At 34.8% G+C, this 23048-nt stretch overlaps 2 protein-coding genes across 2 annotated transcripts; both read left to right on the forward strand.

The window, feature by feature from the left end:
• Nucleotides 1-3905: 3905 nt before the first annotated feature.
• Nucleotides 3906-6733, forward strand: LOC110642336 (protein CNGC15c-like). Its single transcript, XM_021794337.2, has 6 exons — nt 3906-4370; nt 4463-4675; nt 4971-5257; nt 5470-5581; nt 5703-5939; nt 6080-6733. The coding sequence occupies exons 1-6, from the start codon at nt 3933-3935 to the stop codon at nt 6731-6733; spliced, it is 1941 nt and encodes a 646-aa protein (XP_021650029.2). The 5' UTR covers nt 3906-3932.
• A 1684-nt stretch (nt 6734-8417) lies between these two features.
• Nucleotides 8418-11150, forward strand: LOC110642338 (protein CNGC15b-like). Its single transcript, XM_021794339.2, has 7 exons — nt 8418-8449; nt 8560-9109; nt 9215-9427; nt 9570-9862; nt 9932-10043; nt 10152-10388; nt 10494-11150. Exons 1-7 carry the CDS (start codon nt 8418-8420, stop codon nt 11148-11150), a joined length of 2094 nt encoding a protein of 697 aa, XP_021650031.2.
• Nucleotides 11151-23048: the final 11898 nt, after the last annotated feature.

Raw genomic sequence — 23048 nt, forward strand, 5'->3', positions numbered from 1 at the left:
AAAACAAAAACAAAATTATAAATTAATTCAAAAATGGAAAATTATATAAAATTAAGTAAATAACTAATAAAATTGACTAAAAATGATTAATAAATGGATAAAATGACGATGAAACTTAACCTAAATGACCATATAAAATGCGTATATTAAATACCCCTAAATTAGAATCTTTGCTTATTCTCAAGCAAACTTTAAAATTTAATACAAATTTTAGGGTGTCTTGTCCATGGAGTTATGAAAATCACCAACTGAAGTAATCTATCTCACCTTTAGGCATATCAAAAATCTATATACCTATCCTTAAAGAAGCAAAGAATCAAATGCTTACCAAAGTTTTCACCACTTAGCCTCAAGTCAATTAATCATTCGAAAGTTCCCAAACCAACCAATCATAAGAGAAAGTCATGCTCAAAAAGAATTCTAAAACAATCAATAGTCAAAGTGCCTCTATAGAATGATGGAAGTGGATGAATGAATGAATAAATTCCCAATCTCATAAGCAAACTTACCATTCTTATTTCCACTAATGTAGCAAGTATAATAAAGAGATCAAAAGACTTTTAGGGTTATAATGGGGCTACAGGGCTTAAAATGAGGCTAACAAGAAAATGGGTCAAAAGATTCAAAGCATGAAAATATTTTTAATCTTGAAAATATAAGGTACATTTCTTATTTATTATTTTTTTTTCTTTTTCACCTTTTTTTTATTTTTTAACTCTTTTTTTTTTAATAAAGGAGAGAAATATACAAGAGAAAATTTTAAGTGCTAGCATATTTTATAAAATGCATAGAATGAAGGGATACTTTGATACTTTAAGTTTGTATCTTGTATATTCTCTTAATACTTGTCCCTAAAAATACCACCCCCAAACTCATTTTCTTTAATTATTTTGGGTGGGTTTCCTTCAATTTGAATGACAATAATGACAAGTACATACATACTAGCACTTATACAAAACAATAAGCATTTCTTCTCCCTTTTATTATATATATATATATATATATATATATATATATATATATATATATATATATATATATATATATTTCTTCTTCTTCTTCTTCTTCTTCTTCTTTTTATTTTTTTTTTTAGTAGTGTACCAATTACTATGAATGATTATTCTCATGAAATGGTAGGTAGTGTTTAGTCTATTGGCCAAGTAGAAATAAGGGTTCCAAGAAAAGTTAGGAATAATGTAAGTTCAAAGGGGTTTACAAGGGTTAATTTTAATTGGGATTTTGAGTTGATATAGTAGTCCAGAGCATGTTCTTTTACTAGACTATCATAAAAGATTTTCCCCATGCACTAGATCTTTGACACCTACAATTGATTTCTCTATTCTCACCATATTCAATGAGGAGGTTTAGTTCCATATTCAGCACATGATAATTCACCATGCTTTGCAGCCTCGGTGTCCATGTGAGTTGACTGTGTGCTATCTTCTTCTTCCTTCTTTCTTTCTTTTTTTATTTTTTTTAATCTACAAAAATAAAAGTTCTCTAAGTATGACGGTCATAACTCCCTTAAACCCGAGCTTAGAGTCACCGGACGACATCTTTAATTTAACTTAACCCCATAGGATGTGATCTACAATAAACAGAGATAATATTTAATAATCATGTTAGTGCGGAGAGTTGAATCATGGTGGGACAAGATTATTTCACCAAATTAACTATCAGGCTAAGGTGTGTGCTATCTTCTTATTAGTCCCAGAACGAGTAATTATATAGTGACATTGTGATTGTATATAATATAATTAATTTATATAGTGGACATGTGGTGGTGAATAGCGTGGCTCTTGGGGACGCATGCTTTAGGTAAAAGTAAGCTTGGTGTCAAGCAGACTCGTGGTTGCTTGGTGGAGTAATTAGGCTCTTAGTAATATTGTAATACTAAGTTAAGAAAAAGTCTTCTATTCAAGAAGAGCAAATCTAATAAGTCCGATATAAAAGAGATTCATATTAGGAGAAATTGTTGAAAATATTAAGTGCTAGAATTCTCATATTAAAAAGAGATAAAATGAATGAAAACATATAAATGAAAAGGCCCATAAGCTAATAAACCAATTACCTTGAGATTTTGAGTTAATATAGTAATCCGGAGTATGTTTTTCAACTGGACTATATCATAAAAGATTTTCCCCATGCACTAGATCCTTGACACTTGCAATTGATTTCTCTATTCTCACCATATTCAATAAGGAGGTTTAGCTCCATATTTTGCAATTTAGCACATGACAATTCACCATGCTTTGGAGCCTCGGTGTCCATGTTAGTTGACTGTGTGCTATCTTCTTCTTCCTTTTTTTTTTAATTTTTTTTAATTTAAAAAATAAGGGCTATCCAGGTATGACGTTCACAACTCTCTTAAACCCAAAGCCAGAATCACCAGATGACGTCTTTGATTTAACACAACCCCATAAAAAGGGACATACTATAAGCAGAGAGAATATTTAGTGATCATGTTAGTGTGGAGAGTTACCATAGTAGGACAAGATTATTTCACCAAGTTAACCATCAAGCTAAAGTGTGTGCTATCTTCTTATTAGTCCCTAAATGAGTAATTATGTAGTGACATTGTGATTTGTTATAGTATAACTAATTTCAAGCATGCTCACTGAACTCTACATTAAAACGCAGAAAATGATAGAATAATAAATAAAATTTTAAATATATTATTCTCCATTAATAACCACTTAATTATTTTAATTATGTATTAAGACGTTAAAATGTAACAACTCTAAAATAATAATAATAATAATAATAATAATCTCCAGGTTATTTTACTGGCTACGTACTGAGGTTGAGATCAACCTGCATGAGGACTATCAACATTGCATAATTTAAAACTTAATCAATATCTTAATAAAATAATTATAGAAGTCGAATTCTATAGCCTCCAAATTGATTGTCATTAATTGTTAATTAAATGCTTGATGATGGAAAAGATGGCACGAACAAACTAATAAAAAAAAAATATCACTTACATGTTCAACACCAATTTTAAATTTGTTGACTTCTAGATCGTGATGATAGAGCTGCTCTCAGTTGGATTCACAGGCCATGTGCTTATTTCAACAAAGCTTATTTTTTGGCTTTGCAGACATCATCTGGTAGATTGTAGGTCTAACCTTGTACATAATCTACCCAAATGCCACTGCTGCTAGTGCCCATGTGAGGTGTTTTAGACTTCAGGCAAAAATTTTCCAATTATTTACATGTGCGTAATCGTTAATCTCATAGTTTTGAGAATAGCTCAGCAAATAGATATCTTTTGAATTTTTTTCTGGTGTAAACCCGTGTGTGTGTGTGTGTGTTGGGGGTAGGGTTTTATGGTTTGAGTCCATTTGTTCTTTAAATATTACAGAAATTTTAATCCATTTGACTTTAATATTTATCTTTAAAGCTGATTAGCACTTGTGCGGGCTTTTCTGTATGCATTCTTTTGTTTAATTAAAATAATAATGTACTGGTCTAAGTTATAATTTAAATATATTTCTAGTGTTGCATAAAGAGAGACTTTATTGAGATTTCTTAATCTTCAAATTAATATGTGATATTGCCTCATTTCTTACTTTTCATGATTCTTTGCTAAAGTGGACATTGAACTTCCTCTCCTGCTCTTGTGGGGTCAGAGTTCATTTTCAACTTGATTCAAGGCCTAGCTTTGACAAGGAGCAATTTTTTTTTTTTGAACTGATAAAATCATTGATTCAAGTGAACCTGAATGGATTATGGCAATTCAAGGTTTGTAAAATCAGTTTCTCTTTCAAATTGTGAGTTTTAACAACCCAGTAATGTTCAACAGTTTTGATATTTAACAAAGTTTCATTTTTGTTTTCTGGTTGTTTTCTGAAAGATTTCAACATGACATTGGAGTAGCAAACTCGTCTATAATCAATGAGACTGATGCATCAATACTCGGGTACAAGATGGAAATTGATGGAAAGACAGGAAAGTCTTTAAAAGATAAGGTGTTATGCAGAGTGTTCTCTGAGGACTATGAGAGGACTAGGAACAAGATATTAGATCCTAGAGGACAATTCATTGATCATTGGAGCAAGATTTTCTTGGCAGCCTGTTTGGTTTCGTTGATCATTGATCCTTTGTTCTTCTACTTGCCTATAGCCAATGATGATATGTGCTTAAATATTGGATTCTCCCTTGAAACCACTCTTACCATCACAAGATCAGTGGTTGATGTCTTTTATGTGATCCAAATATTTGTCAGATTCCATACAGCTTATGTTGCTCCTTCTTCTCGCGTGTTTGGAAGAGGAGAGCTTGTAATAGACTCTTCAAAGATTGCACTAAGGTACTTACAGAAAGCATTTTGGATAGATGTCATAGCTGCTTTGCCTCTTCCTCAGGTACGTTAAGGCCTTCTCCTTGGATGTGGTGTCCCTTCTTTACGCCTTTCAGCTATGGTTCTTGATTTATTTATCTTTTTCCTACACTTCAGGTATTAATTTGGTTAATAATCCCCAATCTTAGAGGATCAATAGTGACGGACACAAGGACTGTGCTTCCATTTGTTATCTTGTTTCAGTACCTTCCGAGAGTTTATCTTATATTTCCTCTCGCTTCGCAACTCGTTGAGGCCACTGGTGTGGTAACAGAAACAGCATGGGCAGGAGCCGCATATAATCTTCTGCTTTACCTGTTGGCAAGCCATGTCAGTATAATCAATCTCATTTCTCTATTGAGTTTCTGAGTTTCAAAAGTTTGACAGCGTAAATAAAGAAGACTAGTGTAGGAGATTGAAACTGTGTGGAACTCCAGTTTATTACCAAGAACATGAACAGAAAAGAAAACTCATAAATTTCTGTCATAATTATTCGTTCTATCAAAATTTTAAGCAATCTGAATAGGAAAAGACGCTTTATTTTGTTTCTTTGTCCTTGATGAGTAAAATCTAGTTCAATTTTAATATTTTATTTGGCTGAATTGTCATTATCTTCAATAAACAGGTCTCAGGAGCCATCTATTACCTTCTATCAGTTCAGAGGGAAATAGATTGTTGGAAAAGTGTCTGCAAAGCTGAGAATTGTCAAAATGGATACTTTGATTGCCATAGCGTTCAAGATCCTGGAAGAGTTGCCTGGCTAAACTCAAGCAATATCACAAATATATGCAATCCAAGTAATAGCTTCTATGAGTGGGGCATCCATATCAATTCATTGCAGGCTGGTGCAACAAGCTCATCATTTTCTAACAAGTTCTTTTATGGTCTATGGTGGGGTATTCAGCAGCTAAGGTCAGTTAATCTTTTGTGATACAACAGTTTGTGGGATTTGGAGATACCAATATAATTCAATGAAATGTTTCACATGAATCATCAAGGAATTTACCTTTTTAGTTCCTTAGCCTAGCTAACCTTTGAGGGGTGAGACAAAAAATAGCCTGGGAGCGAGAACAAGTGATCATATGGATTAATTGCATTATATTCTTTTCCAACTATGTCTGCAGTTCTGTGGGACAAAATCTTAGTACAAGCAATCATATTGGGGAAAACATCTTCGCCATCATTGTCTCAACAGAAGGACTAGTATTTCTCGCATTGCTTATCGGGAATATGCAAGCAAGTCCTCTAAACCTTCTTCTTGCAACTCCGAACCTGTAGATTCTTCTTGCAGTGGGTTCTGAAAATTTTGCCATTCTATGTAAGGAATAATCACACTGATATTCGTGTATTGTGGCAGAGATACCTTCAAGCCACAACCATGAGAATAGAAGAGCAGAGAGTCAAAAGAAATGACACTGAACAATGGATGCATCACAGGCAGCTGCCTCCAGAATTAAGAAACTCCATCCGAAAATATGACCAGTATAAGTGGTTGGCCACTAAAGGGGTTGATGAAGAAGCTATCCTCCAAGGACTGCCTATGGATCTCCGGAAAGAGATCAAGCATCACCTATGCTTTGGTCTAGTTCGAAAAGTAATTTATTTGATTTCTTAACTAAAGATCAAATGCTTGAGATAACAACCTATCCACAGACTTAGATATTCCAATAACTAATGTGAGGTTTGTAAAAGTAGTGATGAAATGATTTGTTATCTTATGACATGATTCAACAGGTTCCTCTGTTTGATCAAATGGATGAAACTATGCTAGATGCAATATGCGAGCGACTTAAGCCTGTATTATGCACCAAAGATCTGTTCCTTGTGCGTGAAGGTGATCCTGTCAAGCAAATGCTCTTTATAATCCGAGGCCACCTTGATTCTTATACCACGGACGGTGGCCGGACAGGATTTTTCAATTCATGCAGGATTGGTCCAGGCGATTTCTGCGGCGAGGAGTTGCTGACTTGGGCATTAGACCCACGTCCAAGCGTCACACTTCCATCCTCCACTCGCACGGTCAAGGCCAACACTGAAGTAGAGGCATTTGCTCTCATAGCAGATGATTTGAAGTTTGTAGCATCACAATTTCGCAGGCTGCATAGTAAGCAACTTAAGCACAAGTTCAGGTCATATTCTCATCAGTGGAGGACTTGGGCTGCTTGCTTCATACAAGCCGCATGGCGCCGGCATAAAAAGTTAAAAGAAACTGCCCATCTGAGGGGTCATGAGCCTGGAGTGCCACAACAAGGGTCATTCTGGTCTAGGTATGCAGAAAGTCTACTGGCAAGCACTAGATTAAGTATCAAACGCAGGCAATCTGGGACAGATTCTGATTCTGTCAGCTCCCTAGAGAAGCCAGCTGAGCCAAATTTTTCCGAGAGGTGAATAATCAACTCTTAGAAAAGGGGTTCCAAGAATTGTGCTTGAATCTTTTGTTATTAATAATATTTCTTCTGCTTATCAAAAAAACAAAAAAGTGTGCATGAATGCATTGTTTCTGCCCCACTTGTTCAAAAATTACTTACAGAAAAAGATACTTATGCTTCATTATTTATCAATATAATATCGCACAGATGATTAACTTTTTTTTTTTTCATTCTCTTGATGAATTATCCTCCACTGATGAACACATATATAAATTCAACCGTTTGTCTCTTGTTAGAAGAATATCCCAAAACAGCACAATCTTCCTTCAGGAGGGGCAAAAAAAAAAGAACATTTTATGTTTAATAGTAGTGCTTCTGCTGAACAACCAGGAATCGATAATTCAAACTTTGGTGGAAATCCTCCTTGTGCTAAAAAGCAAGGGAAGGAAATAAAGAGAGGGAATACTGCAAGTGACAATGACTAAGCTCTACTAAAATCTTGCTCCAATTCCCAATCAATTTCTAGAATAGCAATGCGATTCTAAAATGATATTTATATGTTTTTTTTTTTAATTTTTTTAAATAGGAGAATTGATTCTATAAATGAATAATATGTTTTCACTTGCTAAATCAAGATAAACGACTTGGCGATATTTATATATAGTTAATACTAGTAAATCGTACAGTTGCTTCTACACACAGTTTACCTTCATTACTTCATTACTGAACTCAAAAAGTCCACAGTTTTATCTTTCAATTTTATTTTTTATAATATTATCCATAGATTTTAATAATTTTTTTCAAAAAAATTAGTGTTTATTCCTTAAATTTTTTAAATTTAAGATTTTACCTATAAAATTTGATATATTTTTTTAAAAAAATATTATTTACCCCTCCAATGTTTTTATTTTTTTTTAACCTTTACATTTCTATGTAATTTCATTTGTATTTTTACATTGTATAATTTAAATCTCTTAATATTTTATATTTTTATTTTAATCATGACATTTCTATCAAGATTTTATTTAGTTTTTTTTTAATATTTATTTTTTATCCTCAAAAATTAATTTCTAATTCTGCCTTGTTCTTACCATTCCTTGCAATCAATACTTCTAATACTTTTTCTGTAAAAGTAATAACGGCGTGGTGTGCACTCAACTGAAATATTGAGTACATGAATTTAAACATAAATATTTAATCTAACAAGTTTGATGGACACCCTTATATTTATTTATTTAGCCTAGAAATACTTAATTCACGATTAATAAATTATTGAAAATTCGTAGTGAGTCCCTGATCAGTTGCCAGCTGAGCCAAAGACACCTGAGGTGGTTTAGTAGGACAAATAAACTGAAACAACTCAAATTAATTATGTAAATATTTCTATGCTATAACCAGCCTCTCATTGTTTTGTCTTCAGTAAAGACAAGTGTATTACATCATTAACAAACAAACCCTGTACCTACTTCGGCCATTGACCATAGCCTGGCCTCAATTAATTAGTTGGTTTAGTTGGCGATGTACTTTAAAAATATTTAATTGGACAAATATTTACTTCAGGAGTTCAATACTCCCATTTTGCAAACCTGCACTGCTTTGCAAGCGAAAACTGGTTTAATTAAAGCCTAATATTCACGAACAATCTGTATAAATGGAATTTTGCTGGTTTAGTTTTGGTCACAGAAACCTACAAGGAGAATGCGATGAGTCGTTTAGGTAGTTCAAGATTTGCTAGGTTTGTACTTTATGCTTTATTGCCAGTCATTCACATCAGTTCACTAACTAGCCATCTATACTACTTGGTATAACTGTTATGTTTATGTTCTCTCTGGCTTCTTGGTTTAGAGTTGAAGCTGATCGTCAAGAATCAGGGCTTTCTGCAATCAGTGGAAATGGTACAAGAAACCGCAGACACAATGTTGATGAGACTAATAAAATACCAGAAGAAAGTTTCAAGAAGGCTGCTACAAAGAAGATGGGAAAATCCTTGAGAGCAAAAGTACTGAGCAGAGTATTTTCAGAGGACTATGAAAGGACAAAGAACAAAATACTGGACCCTAATGGACAAACCCTTCACCAATGGAATAAGATTTTCTTAACTGCATGTTTGGTTTCCCTTTTTGTTGACCCTCTTTTCCTTTATTTGCCAATAATGAGGGAAGAGTTTTGCATAGACTATGCAGTCACCCTCAGAACTGTCCTTACTGTCATAAGATCATTGCTTGATGTCTTTTATGTGATCCAAATATTTGTTAGATTCCATACAGCTTATGTAGCACCTTCTTCTCAAGTTCTTGGGAGAGGAGAGCTCGTCATTGACTCTTCAAAGATTGCTTTGAGATACCTTCGCAAGGGCTTTTGGATAGACCTTATCACTTCATTGCCAGTTCCCCAAGTAAGTTATGATCACATTTAAAAAGAACAATAGCTTTCAATTGTACATTTAAGTTTTCTGATGTACCAAAATAAATTAAAAAAGAAACGGTATGTCTATTTCCAGGTGTTAGTTTGGGCAGTGATCCCTCATATTAATGGCTGGGGAGTGTTTCATTCTATGAATGTTCTTTGGTTCATCAGCATCATTCAGTTCCTCCCAAGGCTTTATCTTATACTTCCACTTTCGTCACAACTGGTTGAGGAAACAGGCGTTGTTACAAAAACAGCACTGACGGCAGCTGTTTATAACTACTTGATTTTCCTCTTGGCAGCCAATGTCAGTAAAACAACAAACTGTATAACCTGGTTGATATATTTTTATTCTTGTTATCTTACTGTATTGCTGAACTATTCTTTTTTCCTGTTATGATTTGATATCTATTTCTTCTTTTTATCCTGCATTTAACTCATTTAAACAGGCTTTTGGAGCTTGCTGGTACATTCTATCTACAGAGAGACAAGAAGACTGCTGGCACTGGGTCTGCAATATTGAGATGCAAAATTGTCCAAATGAATTCTTTGATTGCCGGAAAGCTGGAGACCCTGCCAGGGTTGACTGGTTCCAGTCAAGCAACATCACATATAATTGTAATCCACTGAAGAACCTATTTCCATTTGGTATAATGGGATGGGCAGTCACAAACAATGTTCAAGGATCAAGTTTCTTGCGGAAGTACTTTTATTGTTTGTGGTGGGGTTTACAGAACATGAGGTATTATTCTTAATTTCCCCATAAAAGATACTTGGAAAAATTCAGAAGCTATATTTTCTTTATCTGCAGTACTCTAGGGCAAAGTTTCACTACAAGCACTTACGTTGGAGAAAATGTTTTTGCTGTTATCATCACCACAACTGGGCTTGTATTCCTTGCATTGCTTATTGGAAACGTGCAAGTAAGGCTATCAAATGAAGTCCCCAAATCTTTCTCATTACTTTGCTTTTTTTTACCTTTTTGTATTCAATAATAAGAAGTATCATATCGATCCCACTTATCACTACAGAGATACCTTCAGTCTACAACTAAAAGGCTAGAAGTGTGGAAGATACAAAGAAGTGATACAGAACAATGGATGCATCACAGGCACCTACCTCCAGGTCTAAGGCAGTCTGTTCGAAAATATGATCAATACAAGTGGTTGAATGCTAAAGGGGTTGATGAAGAAGATCTTATTAAAAGCCTTCCTGTGGATCTCCAAAAAAAGGTTAAACGACACCTATGCTTTGATCTACTTCGAAAAGTAAGTTGTTTAAGCATTAACTTTATTTCTTGTCCGATGCTGACATAAATGATTGGTCATCATGAGTTCAACTAATATATTATGCAATTGACATGATGATTACAGGTTCCATTGATTGATGAAATGGATGAAAATATGCTAGATGCCATATGTGAGAGGCTTAAACCTGCATTGTGTGCAAAAGGCATGTTCCTCGTGAAGGAAGGTGACCCTGTCAACCAAATGCTCTTCATAATTCGAGGCCACCTCGACTCTTACAGTACAGACATTACGAGAACTAGATTCTTTAACTTGTGCAGAATTTGTCCAGGTGACTTTTGTGGTGAGGAGTTGCTGACATGGGCCTTGGATCCACGTCCAGGCATTAAGCTTCCATTGTGCTCGCGCACGGTCAAGGCCATTAATGAAGTAGAGGCATTTACTCTAAGAGCAGAAGACTTGAAATTTGTAGCATCACAGTTTAGAAAGCTACATAGCAAAGAGCTTAGGCACAAATTCAGGTTCTATTCTCACCAATGGAGGATATGGGCAGCTTGTACTATACAAGCAGCTTGGCGCCGGCATAAAACATTAAAGGAAATACCCAATTCCAGTGAGCCTGGAATGCCTCGACCAGGTTCATTCTGGTCTGACTATGCTGAGAGTCTAGTGGCTAGTACTAGATGGAGGAACAAATATAAGCAATCCGAGACTGAAACAGATCAAGTCACTGTGAATTCAATAGAGAAGCCAGAAGAGCCTGATTTTTCTGAGGAGGAATGAGTTAATGGTTGGCCTTAAGATGTCTACTTATTTAATGGTTGCCCTTGTGCATATGTACACAGCTTTATCTAGTAACCAGGTCTACAAGTACTAATGGAATCTAGAATTTTATACCTTGCAATTTATGTGCACAAAAATAAAAATCACACTATAAAGTGTCTTATTACACATGTAATGAAATAGCTTATTAGATAAGCAAACGCAGGCTGCATATGCATTAATTGATTAAAAATGGCACAGCCATCTGTCATTGCTGTTCTCAAGTTTCATTCTGTAAGAACATGAAAATATAGTGAAGAACTTGCACTGCTATCTGTAAGAATTTGCAAGGTACATTGTTTTGTAATCAGTATTGTTAATTCAAGAATCTGCAGATGAAGAAACCAAAAATATAGTCGAAAAGGCATAGTAAATGACTAGAAAATCTTCTTTTAAAGATTATATAACAAGTTAACGTACTGAAAAGTGTATATAAGCTGAAGTTGACATTTTTTTTCTGCGACAAAGCTATCATTATCAACAAGCGAATCTCAATAGATGTTGTCAAGTTAAAGTTTAAGCTATCCTTACCATTTCCTCCAGAATATTATACTTGTATAATGTGTTGCATTAGACGTCACTAGCAAATCAAACCTCGTACCTACTCCAATCAACCATTCACACCTGATCCATGACCTCATTCTTGATGTCATTTGATATGATAATGGAGTTCAGTTAAATTTAAAAAATCAAATCTTTGAGTTGCTTATTGGATTTCAACTCTCACATGCGGAAAACCCCCATTGGATTACAAGCAAGAGCAAGTTCGAATCTCTCGTAAACATAACAATAATTTACTCTTCTGCAAGTCAACTATGCAGTAATTTTCAAGTGAGTCAAGGCCTAACATTTGCTGATAGATTTCATTTCAAATCTTGCTAGTTATTCTATGATAACCACAGAGAAGTTTCATGGGTCGTTTTGGCAGTTGAAAGACTTGTCAGGTTCGTCCTAACAATATCCTTAACACAACCTAATTTCTAATAAATTTCGACTCTAATACTAGAATCATATATAATCTTCAAGAGTTGTGCTTAATTATGCTAAATAATGATCATTTTTCAAGCATATAACAAACACATTTTGTTTAGATTTAGAGTTGATGTTGATCCTGATGAATCGAATATTCTACAAGAAAACATACCTATAGCCATGGATTGTTGCTAAATCTGTTGCTAATAATATAGATTAGCAATGAATCTGTTATTAAAGCCTTTTAGCGGCTATTTAATCTGCCATTAATTCATAGCTAATTTAAAAACTAACTTTCAGCAATGAATTTTAATATGTTGCTGAAACCCTCAATTATAAAGTATCAACTACTAATACATTTCTAATCTGTCGCTAATCAATATTATTAGCAACGAAAAGTTGATCCATTACTATGTCTTTTGCTACGAGTCACGTTTTTCTTGTAACCTGCCTGCTAACACTAGAGAAGATTTGACAAACCTCACTAGCAAACCTTATGGTACTGAAGTAAGAGAAACAAGTCTAGGAGGGCTTATATTGGAATACAATTTTATTAGTCTGAATTATGACCCAATCCGAAAAGTTTATGATGCAACCTGAATTGAATACTTTATGAGATCCATATTGATAACAAATTGTAAATTTTTCCTATTGTGGAAAAATGTGAGAATTAGAAAAATCTATTGGTATCAGGATTTTAATGTTAAGAGTCATTGTAACTTGCTATTTTTATTGTAGTGAAATATATTTTTGGTGTCTTGCGTGTGGAAGTAGATTTTATAGTTGAATGACCATGTAAATCTTGTTTATCCTTTTTTTTTTTTTTCTTCTTTTCTCTGTATTATGATTGTTTGTGCATTAAATTTTTGTGCATGTTATAACAAATTGATACCAGAGCGTGTTGTACATATTCAATCTAGGGTTATTAATAGCATATAATCTAGATTCTACAAGGTTTATGGAATATTCAAATAAAATATTTGCTAATTCTACAATATTTATGAAAGTTAATTTTGGATACTTTTTCATAAGGTACGAGGAGGCAAATAAGACTGATATAAAGGAGAAGCCCTTGAGTACAATTTATCTGAGCTTTACTGATTATGTTTTGTGAGAAATTACAGGCAAGGAAATGACATCTATGACATGAAAGAAATTGAAAAAGTTGTATTTCATAAAATTGTTAACAAATTGCCTCAATTTGAAGATAAGAATTTTTAATTTCATAATAATAGAAGGTATGACCGTTAAAGAATATCTAGATAAATTTAATTCAATTATCATGGACTAGACTAAAAGAATATAGATATTGACAATGAAGACCAGGCTTTGATAGTGTTATGCCATTGCCACCCTCCTATGAGATTTTTGTTGATACCTTAGTGAATAGGAAGGATAGTATTTCTGCAACATCCCTAACTTTTAAATAATTATTATATATATATATATATATATATATATATATATATATATATATATATATATTATTCTAACCTTGGTATTGTGGATTTCGCGTATGTACTTTCATTTCGTGGAAATTCGATCGTCTCCCGAATCTGCAATTTCGGGCCGAGCAGATAAGCTGCTAGAACCATTTCAGATACAAGTCAAGATTATAGGCTACCCCACTGTTTTTAGACGTTCTGGACTCATTCCAGTTGTCAGATTTGGCATAGGTAAACTCGAACTCTATATTACTCAATTTTTGCCTTGTACTGAGTTAGAATAAAATTTATAAAATATTCGTGGATGATAAGAAAATTATAATTCCTATTGTAATAGCCTTATAATATTGTTAAGGACCACGGGGCAGGCTTAAAGAATTTTTAAAGTTAGTTTGGATAGTTTTGAAAAATATTAGTTTTGAATTCTTATAATTGAGTTGTTTGATGTTATGATTATTGCTTTGTTTGGAGGGCCCAGGAGGGGCCATATAATGATGATGAGATTTGGGTTGAGTTTAGAAGTGTTATTTGAATCATTTTGCAGGTTGGGTAGATCATAGGTATAGGAAAGACTCTGTCAGATTTTCAGCACAACTTAGGGTGTCTTTGGTCTTTTCTAAACTTGTATGGAGTCAAATATATTAAATAATTGCAGTGAAATTGTCAGGTGAGCCGGGATAGCCTTCCTCCTCCGCCCAGCCGACGCAGTGACCTCAGTTAAAGTTTGTAAGTAAAATATTAATTTTAATTGTAATTTCGATATTATTATATGTTCAAATATGCCCATGCATTACTTATAAATATGTATCTATGTAGTTAAACACTAGGCACATTTTATATTGCATTCATAATTATTGAAGTGCCACAGATGTTGTTTGTGGTAATTTGGAGCAGTGTGTGTGTGTGGCGTGCATGTGGTATGGTATTGGATTTGGACAAGACAGGTAGATACGGCTTGAGAGACACTCGCTGGGACTCGGTCCTTCGGGGTAGACATGGCTTGAGAAACACTCGCTGGGACCCCACATTTGATTTATTAAGTGAAAGTCTGGCTTGAGAGACACTCGCTGACAGAGGTTAGATTAAGAGGATTGTATAGGGGATCAGCTCCCATATATGTATTGCTTGACAGTGTTGGGTGGGTGAGTGCTCCAAATTGCTTTTTTACTGTTATGATATGAAAATTATGACGATGTTGCATTTCACTCCACAGGGTGCATTAGCTTTAAATAGTTATAGAGATTATAATTAAAATTAGTATTTTACTCTCTGAGTTGAACGCTCATTCCTGTTCATCTATTTTTCCAGGCTACAGGAGGAGTACTTGTTGTGACTAACCTGCTTTTCTTCTTTACAGGTCTATTAATAGTATTGAATGTATTTTGTACAATTGAGTTAAATTTTAGACTCCGCATGTGTTAGAAGCACTTATTTTTATTTTGGGCCTGTATTATAAAAGTTATGTTGGACCTGTAAAATTATTAACTGTATGTATGATGGGATTGGATGAGGGAGCTGAGCTCCTATTTGAGTTATGACATTTTGATTATGTGGAGGGTGAGCTAAGCTCCCCAATTTATTATATATTGTGTTTACAAGTCGAGCGAGTCAAAAATTTCCCGTTGAATGGTCTATTTTATGATCGGACTCTGTCCAGTTGAATTCTTGAAATTGAGCCCAAATGGGCCTTAGAGTTGGGTTGAGGAATAGTTAGGCTTACTACGGGTCTCGGGGGCTTTAGGCTGGCCCAAGTCCTAGTGCTAGTCCGGCCCATAGGTTAGGTCATGACAAAAGTGGTATCAGAGCTTAGGCTTTAGATTCATGGGAAAGTATGCACCTAGAGTTGTCACATGCAGAGTATAGGATTATGTTTCATCTTTTTTCTGTAATTCTTCGTTTCTAGATTCTGCGTTATTCCTCGGTTAATATAAGAGTGCTTCAATTTAGCACCTCAGTTTTGTGAAGTACATAGAAGTGTGAAATAGAGTTAGCAGATATGTTGAGGTCTGCCATGGAAATACGTTCTCCAAGAAACACTATATTTCTATCAGTATGGGTCTAAGTGTTGTGCCTATCTGGTGCTAGGCACGAGTACATAAAGGTGAGTTTTGATAGTATAATTGCACTAAATAAGGGTGAGGGTATCACTGCTGGTAGTCGTCAGTGGATGACCCAGTCAGAGTAAGTTTATGATAATAATAGATTCAAGAGAGATAAGAGATTAAGAGACCTAGTCTGTCAGGACGTATCATAGTAACTATACAATATTCTTGATGTCTGCTTTGTAAGCTGCAGATTACAGTACCGACATGAGATTATTGTGTAGAGCTGCGTGCATCCCTGTGGTGCTCCATGATGAGGGTGTTTGCGGATGGCCTCTGTTTTGGTACAATTATGCCAGAACAGAGTTCTATATCTGCAGAGGAGTTGGGAACTCCTAGTTAGCGATTTAGGGCTAGAATATTGAAAGGTCACAGTTGGGTGGTAACTAGAGTCAGTAACTCAATTACCCTAGCATGAGCTCGAGTTACATCAAGAGTTGCCATCAGACCAGAGGTTGCAGATTAGTTGCAAAGTAAAGGTGACATCTATAGAGTGAGACCATTTAGTCTTCGGTATAGAATTTTGGATGGTTTTTGCAATATGACAAATTTTTTGCTTAGAGCTTAGTGAGAATAGTATACCTTGTGTGTATCAGCAAGGTGTAAAGTACAACCCTACTACCTAGAAAAGGTCAGAACTATGAATTGATGATTTATAGAGCTATGATATGATAAGAGAGTCATTAATTTGACATAGTTTTGGCAAGGTGGTAATTGTAGCATCTTTGTTGCAGTAAATTAGGGTATAGTCCTATCTTTTCAAAAGGAATCGAAGGTTATTATTGATAATGATGACTTATGGAGTAGTGTCCCATATGTGATTGTAGCGTGAGATAGAGAGTTGTTGCAGTAAATTGAATGACAGGTTTAGATACCTAGTATTTTAAGTTTCAGCTAATTAAATGGATATGAAAAATAAGCGTTGCTACAAATCCCCTCCCTAAGGTAGTAGGGGGTAGTATGTAGTCCAAAAGGGTAAGAATAAAGATCACGCAGGAGAAGTATGGCTGCTATTCCCTAAGTTCATCCTTAGCTTCTTAATGCTTAAGACTAAAGTATACTCCAAATAAAGTAAAAGAAAAAGGACAAAAGTTAGCATCGATAAATTATAGAATATGTATATATATATATAGATGGAGTGCGGTTCAAATGTAGTAGGAGAGATAGTTTGAATGCCAGTAGAAGTCTAGCTAGGGTAGTTAGAGGATCAATTTTGAGTAACATTGAGGTATAGATGACGTGATAAGGATAATGGAAAGGTATAAGTTTCTGATATGACAATCAGGTTCAAAAAGAAAATAGAGCTAAAGGATGGAAGAGTGAAAGTTCGGATTTGGGTAAGATAAAAAGAGTTGACTAAAGAATAAACTGAAAAAACAGATTATGATAAGATTAGGAAGAATAGAGCCAAAATACCGAGGAGATGAATGTGGTTCTAGGAAGGGTAAACGAGATAAAAAAAAAAAAAAAAAAAAAGGATAGAAAGCGTAGAAAAGGATAGCATTAGGAAGAACATTGTTAAGTTATGGAACCCAAAAGTACAGGACTTAGAGCAGGTCATAATTGATGTAGTGTTAGGAGCCTGAGCCTAGAGCTTAGAGTTACAGGATCTGGATTAGACCTTATCTGTTTTCTACCCCCAAGGTAGGATAATGGGGCAATGACATAAGAACCCTTTTGGTTGTTGACAGTATAATGGAAATTAGGTGAGGTGTGCGACCAAAAAAGATAGTAACTGTTGAGCGTGTTGTGGTAACTTGAATTGTATTGTCAAATAAAGAAGCAAGATCAGTAGGAGTAAGTTGGATAAAAGTCAACATAAGGGATATAAATATGCAAGATGAGGGATAATGTCACAGAGGCTTGATATTAAAATTTAGAGTAGTGAGATCTAGAGTCAAAAATTGGAGTTAGACATATATTTTCAGTATGATCGATAGAATAATTATGTAAAAAAAAAGAGTAATAATAAATAAATAAATAATAGTATGATAATATGTAGCAAAACGCTAATAACAGTCAGAATAGGACAAGATAGGTATAGGTGTAATTATAAGATATTGAGAAGTACATGGATTAGAGGAGTGATTGTTGGTAATATTGGAGTAAATCTGAAAAGAATCTGTGAATGCTTTTATCTTCTAGAATATAACTAAGTATAAGGAGCATTCGACAAATAATTATAAGTATGGAAGATAAATGGAGAGTAAAAAGGAAATAGTAAATTCTAAGATGATATGCCAGGCAGGACAACAGTATAACAAATGGTAGATACAACTGATATCTTGTAATAACCCACAATAATTACAAAGAAATAATGAAACTAAAAAGAGAGACTAAGGGGTATGAGCTAAATCTTGTTTATCAAACAATGGTATACCATAAATGGTGGGAGAACATTTCTCCTTCTTTTCAAATTGGCTCGTGTTTTGATTCTAGGAGATTATGTTAAGAAGAGAGGTCGTGTCAAAGTGACCCAATTAATTGAAAATTTGATGGGCGTTAGTACATATCCAATCTTTTGAGGCGAAAATGACGATAATGGTGTACCTAATGTTAAGTATGAAAGAATGATCAGAGAGGCAACAGGAGTTAAATCGAGCTAGTTACTAGGACTTACAACCCTTTTGAACTATAAGTTGGAGGAAGTGCTATTTGCTAATGAGTTACAGCGAATGAAATTGTTGCTAACGGAAAAAGTTGAGGCTGAAGTTTGGAAAGCTATGGGCAGTATATGTGATTATATTAAGGAGAATGAACACGTGAAAGATGTTGTTCAGAATTAAGGCATGGCACATATTTCCCATAGCTGTGTTAGTTCAAATGGAACTTATAATTTCTGGGGCTCCTATCCATCCAGGATGAGTAATTTCCTACTAAGGCTGGTAGGGAATGATAATGTTCTGATAGGTAAGTTGGGAAAGGGGATACAAAAAGAATTTTCTATGGTTAATTACAAGTGTTACATAATGTGAAGAATGTGCTGGTAGGAGTCAATCGTAAAGTTAGAATTCTCAAAGTAATAGAACTAGTAATCAAGATAAGACTAAAAAAAAAAAAAAAGAAAGAAAGTTAAAGTTGATGATGGGATGGATATCCTTGAAGGAAAAGGTGTAAGGGTGAGATAGGACTAAGATTAAGGAATAAGTACAGCATGTTGAAAAGATATCAACGATAGCAGAAATAGGAAAAGAAAGTGGATAAGATCCAAAGGACAGGAAGAAAGCTCGGTAGAGCTAGTTATAATGATGAGGATAAGAAGGAATAGGTATGCTAGGAACACACTAAGAGATGTTTGAAACAAGTTATTATGAGATAATAGATTAAAGGAGTAGTAGAGCCTCGATTTAAGTGCCAATGTGTCAGAAGTAGGCCACATACTAAGAAGCTTTAGGAAGAAGTCTAGATATTTCTATTCTAGAGAAGGAGTGGGAAACAATAAAGTTGTATTAACTGAGTTGTAAGGGAATACAAATACATTTGTCCTATAAGAAAAGAGACCCAGTTCACTTTCCAATATTGATAAGTGGTGTAGGGTACGCTTGACACTTGGATGGAGCTCTACATAACTAGTTACATAAGATGGATAGGAGCTAGTCTAAGGACCTTAGTAATGACACAAAAGAGATTGAAAATTTGAAGTATCATGGGAGTGAGAAGATTTATAAGTATTGATCATTGAGGTCATAGGACAAATAACGGTTTCAAACGAGATGTATATGATAGGTGCTACAAGAATGCATTTCATAGGATACTATAGGGTAAGGAACATAAGTCATGTTTTTGGGGAACAGAGATTATTGAAACAAAGGAATGAGGACTGAAGTCACCAAGAGACATGTTAGGGCGTAATAAAAGTGAGGTAAGCACCAAAGTTGATTAAAGTTATCAGATATCAAGTCGAGAGTAGTGGAGTTATAATGAGTACTAGAGATGATTAAAAAAAGAGGGGTAAACGAGTAGTCAGATATGATGGTTTAGACTTAGAAGAAGGATGGTAGCTGGCATACTATGACAGGGGCAGATAGACATAAAAAATTTTAACCATCCATGCAGTTCTAAGGCGGAAAGATGTAAAATTTGCAATGGGTGACCGTGTTCTTGAAGGTTTCTCCTATAAAAAGGGTTATGAGATTTGGAAAGAAAAGGCAAATTGGTACTCCGTTATATAGGACCTTTTAAGATCATGGACAGAATGAGAGCAGTTGCCTATCAGTTAGAGTTGCTACCAAACCTTTCTCATGTCCACCCAGTATTCCACATTTTCATGCTTAGAAAGTATGTTCCCGATCCTTCTCATGTGCTACGACCTGACACAGTGGAGTTAAATGAGAATTTGATTTTTGAGGAGCAACTAGTAGCCATAGTAGACTATCGGATGAGACAACTTTGGTCAAGGCAAATCCCTATGGTTAGTCTTGTGAAGGAGTTAATCTATGGAGGAATGCACTTGGAAGTTAGAGCGGGATATGCGTAACAAGTACTTATAAGTTTGATATGCAACTATGCGTTATTGTTCTGCATTATGTAAAATTCGATGACGAATTTTCTATAAGGGGGGAAGAATGTAACATCCCTAATTTTCAAATAATTATTTTATATATATATTTTTTATTCTAACCTTGGTATTGTGGACTCCGCGTATGTAATTTCATTTCATGGAAATTCGATCGTTGCCCAAATCTGCAATTTTGGGCTGAGCAGATAAGCTGCTGAAACCATTTCAGAACCGAGTCAAGATTATAGGCTACTCCACTGTTTTCAGACGTTTTGGACGCGTTCTAGTTGTTAGATTTGGCATAGGTAAACTCAAACTCTATATTACTCAATTTTTGCCTTGTACTGGGTTAGAATAAAATTTATAAAATATTCGTGGATGATAAGAAAATTACGATTCCTATTGCAATAACCTTATAATATTGTTAAGGACCGCGGGGTAGGTTTATAGAATTTTTAAAGTTAGTTTGGATAGTTTTTGAAAATTATTACTTTTAAAGTTTTATAATTGAGTTGTCTGATGTTTTGATTATTGCTTGGTTTGGAGGGCCCAGGAGGGGCCATATAATGATGATAAGATATGGGTTGAGTTTAGAAGTGTTATTTGAACCATTTTGCAGATTGGGTAGGTCATAGGTATAGGGAAGACTCTGCCAGATTTTCAGCACAACTTAGGGTGTCTTTGGTCTTTTCTAAACTTGTATTGAGTCAAATATATTAAATAATTGCAATGAAATTGTCAGGTGAGCCAGGATAGCCTTCCTCCTCCACCCAGCCGCCGCAGTGACCTCAGTTAAAGTTTGTGAGTAAAATATTAATTTTAATTGTAATTTCGATATTATTATATGTTTAAGCATGCCCATGCATTACCTATAAATATGTATCTATGTAGTTAAACACTAGGCACATTTTATATTGCATTCATAATTATTGAAGTGCCACGGATGTTGTTTATGGTAATTTGGAGCAGTGTGTGTGCGTGGCGTGCGTGTGGTATGGTATTGGATATGGACAGGATGGGTAGACATGGCTTGAGAGACACTCGCTGGGACCCGGTCCTTCGGGTAGACAAGGCTTGAGAGACACTCGCTGGGACCCCGCATTTGGTTTATTAAGCGAAAGTCCAACTTGAGAGATACTCGCTGGCAGAGGTTGGATTAAGAGGGCTGTATAGGGGATCAGCTCCTATATATGTATTGCTTAACAGTGTTGGGTGTGTGAGTGCTCCAAATTGCCTTTTTGCTGTTATGATATGAAAATTATGACGATGTTGCATTTCACTCTATAGGGTGCATTAGCTTTAGATAGTTATAGAGATTATGATTAAAATTAGTATTTTACTCTCTGAGTTGAACGCTCACTCCTGTTCATCTATTTTTCCAGGTTACAAGAAGATTATTTGTTGTGGTTAACCTGCTCTTCTTCTTTGCAGGTCCATTAATAGTATTTAATGTATTTTATACAATTGAGTTAAATTTTAGACTCTGCATATATTAGAAGTACTTATTTTTATTTTGGGCCTGTATTATAAAAGTTATGTTGGACCTATAAAATTATTAACTGTATGCATGATGGGATTGGATGAGAGAGCTGAGCTCCTATTTGAGTTATGACATTTTGATTATGTGGAGGGTGAGCTGAGCTCCCCAATTTATTATATATTGTGTTTACAGGTCAAGCGAGTCAAAAACTCCTCGTTGAATGATCCATTTTATGATCGGACTCTATCCGGTTGAATTCTTAAAATTGGGCCCAAATGGGCCTTAGAGTTAGGTTGAGAAATAATTAGGCTTACTACGGGTCTCGGAGGCTTTAGGCTGGCTCAGGTCTAAGTGCCAGTCCGGCCCATAGGTTGGGTCGTGACAATTTCACTTGGCGTTAGTAATTTATTAAAATTGAAGGAGTTGAGAAAGAGCTTGCAAAATAATGGAGAAAGGTCTAAGGGAGAGCATTTAATGAGTTGGAGAATATATAACACACAATTAAGGGAGAATGTTTCAAATAGGAAAAACTCTAAGGCAAGATCTAAATTAAGAATGAAAAAGGCTAATTATTTTTAGTGCAGGGAGAAATGTAAATATAGAAGAGACTATCCTAAGCTAAAATAAATAAAATGAAAAGCAAATTAGAGAGTTTTGCAAATGTTGTTAACATGTTTGATGCAACAACAATGACAATGCTAGAGAAATTTTATATAGAGGGTACATTTTCAAAAGGAGCTATTGTAGAATCCAAAAGTAGTAATTAGTATCATATCTAATTGTAACATTTGCATTTTGGTCACACAAGCAAGAGTTATTACTCAAGTATTAATTATGACATGAAAAATTATTTGAATTGAAAAATCAAATAATTTAATAAGAATTTTGTTAGAGATTCAGGGAGCCCAAAGTGTCTGGAGAGAATTCTTCTAGATGGATCTTATGAAAGAAGACATTCACTGGATTGAAACTACATATAACCCAAAACTTTAAGGTAATAGATTTATGGGTCCTTCCCACTTATATATCTTTTACTCATCCCATTTTTTTTCAATGTGGAAATTTCACACCATAATCTCTCCCTCAAGTATGAATTTCTTCTACATTGGGCTTACTGGACTTGCCCCCTCTCAAATGAAAGCCTTTTTTTCTTAACTCAAGCATCACGGTGTCACCTAAGAGCCTCAATTACTCCACCAAACCTACTTGAGTCTGCATCTCTAAGAGCCATGCCAAAGCCATCAAGTGTACCCAAAGTCCTTACTCTATCAATTTGCTCTTCTTCAGAAAAGTGCCTTCCTGCTCCATTGTGCCCACCAGGAGTCTCTCGACTCTTCCATCCACGTGCCTGAGCACCATGGG

The sequence above is a fragment of the Hevea brasiliensis genome, chromosome 6, assembly GCF_030052815.1.
Source record: "Hevea brasiliensis isolate MT/VB/25A 57/8 chromosome 6, ASM3005281v1, whole genome shotgun sequence".
Lineage (NCBI taxonomy): Eukaryota > Viridiplantae > Streptophyta > Magnoliopsida > Malpighiales > Euphorbiaceae > Hevea > Hevea brasiliensis.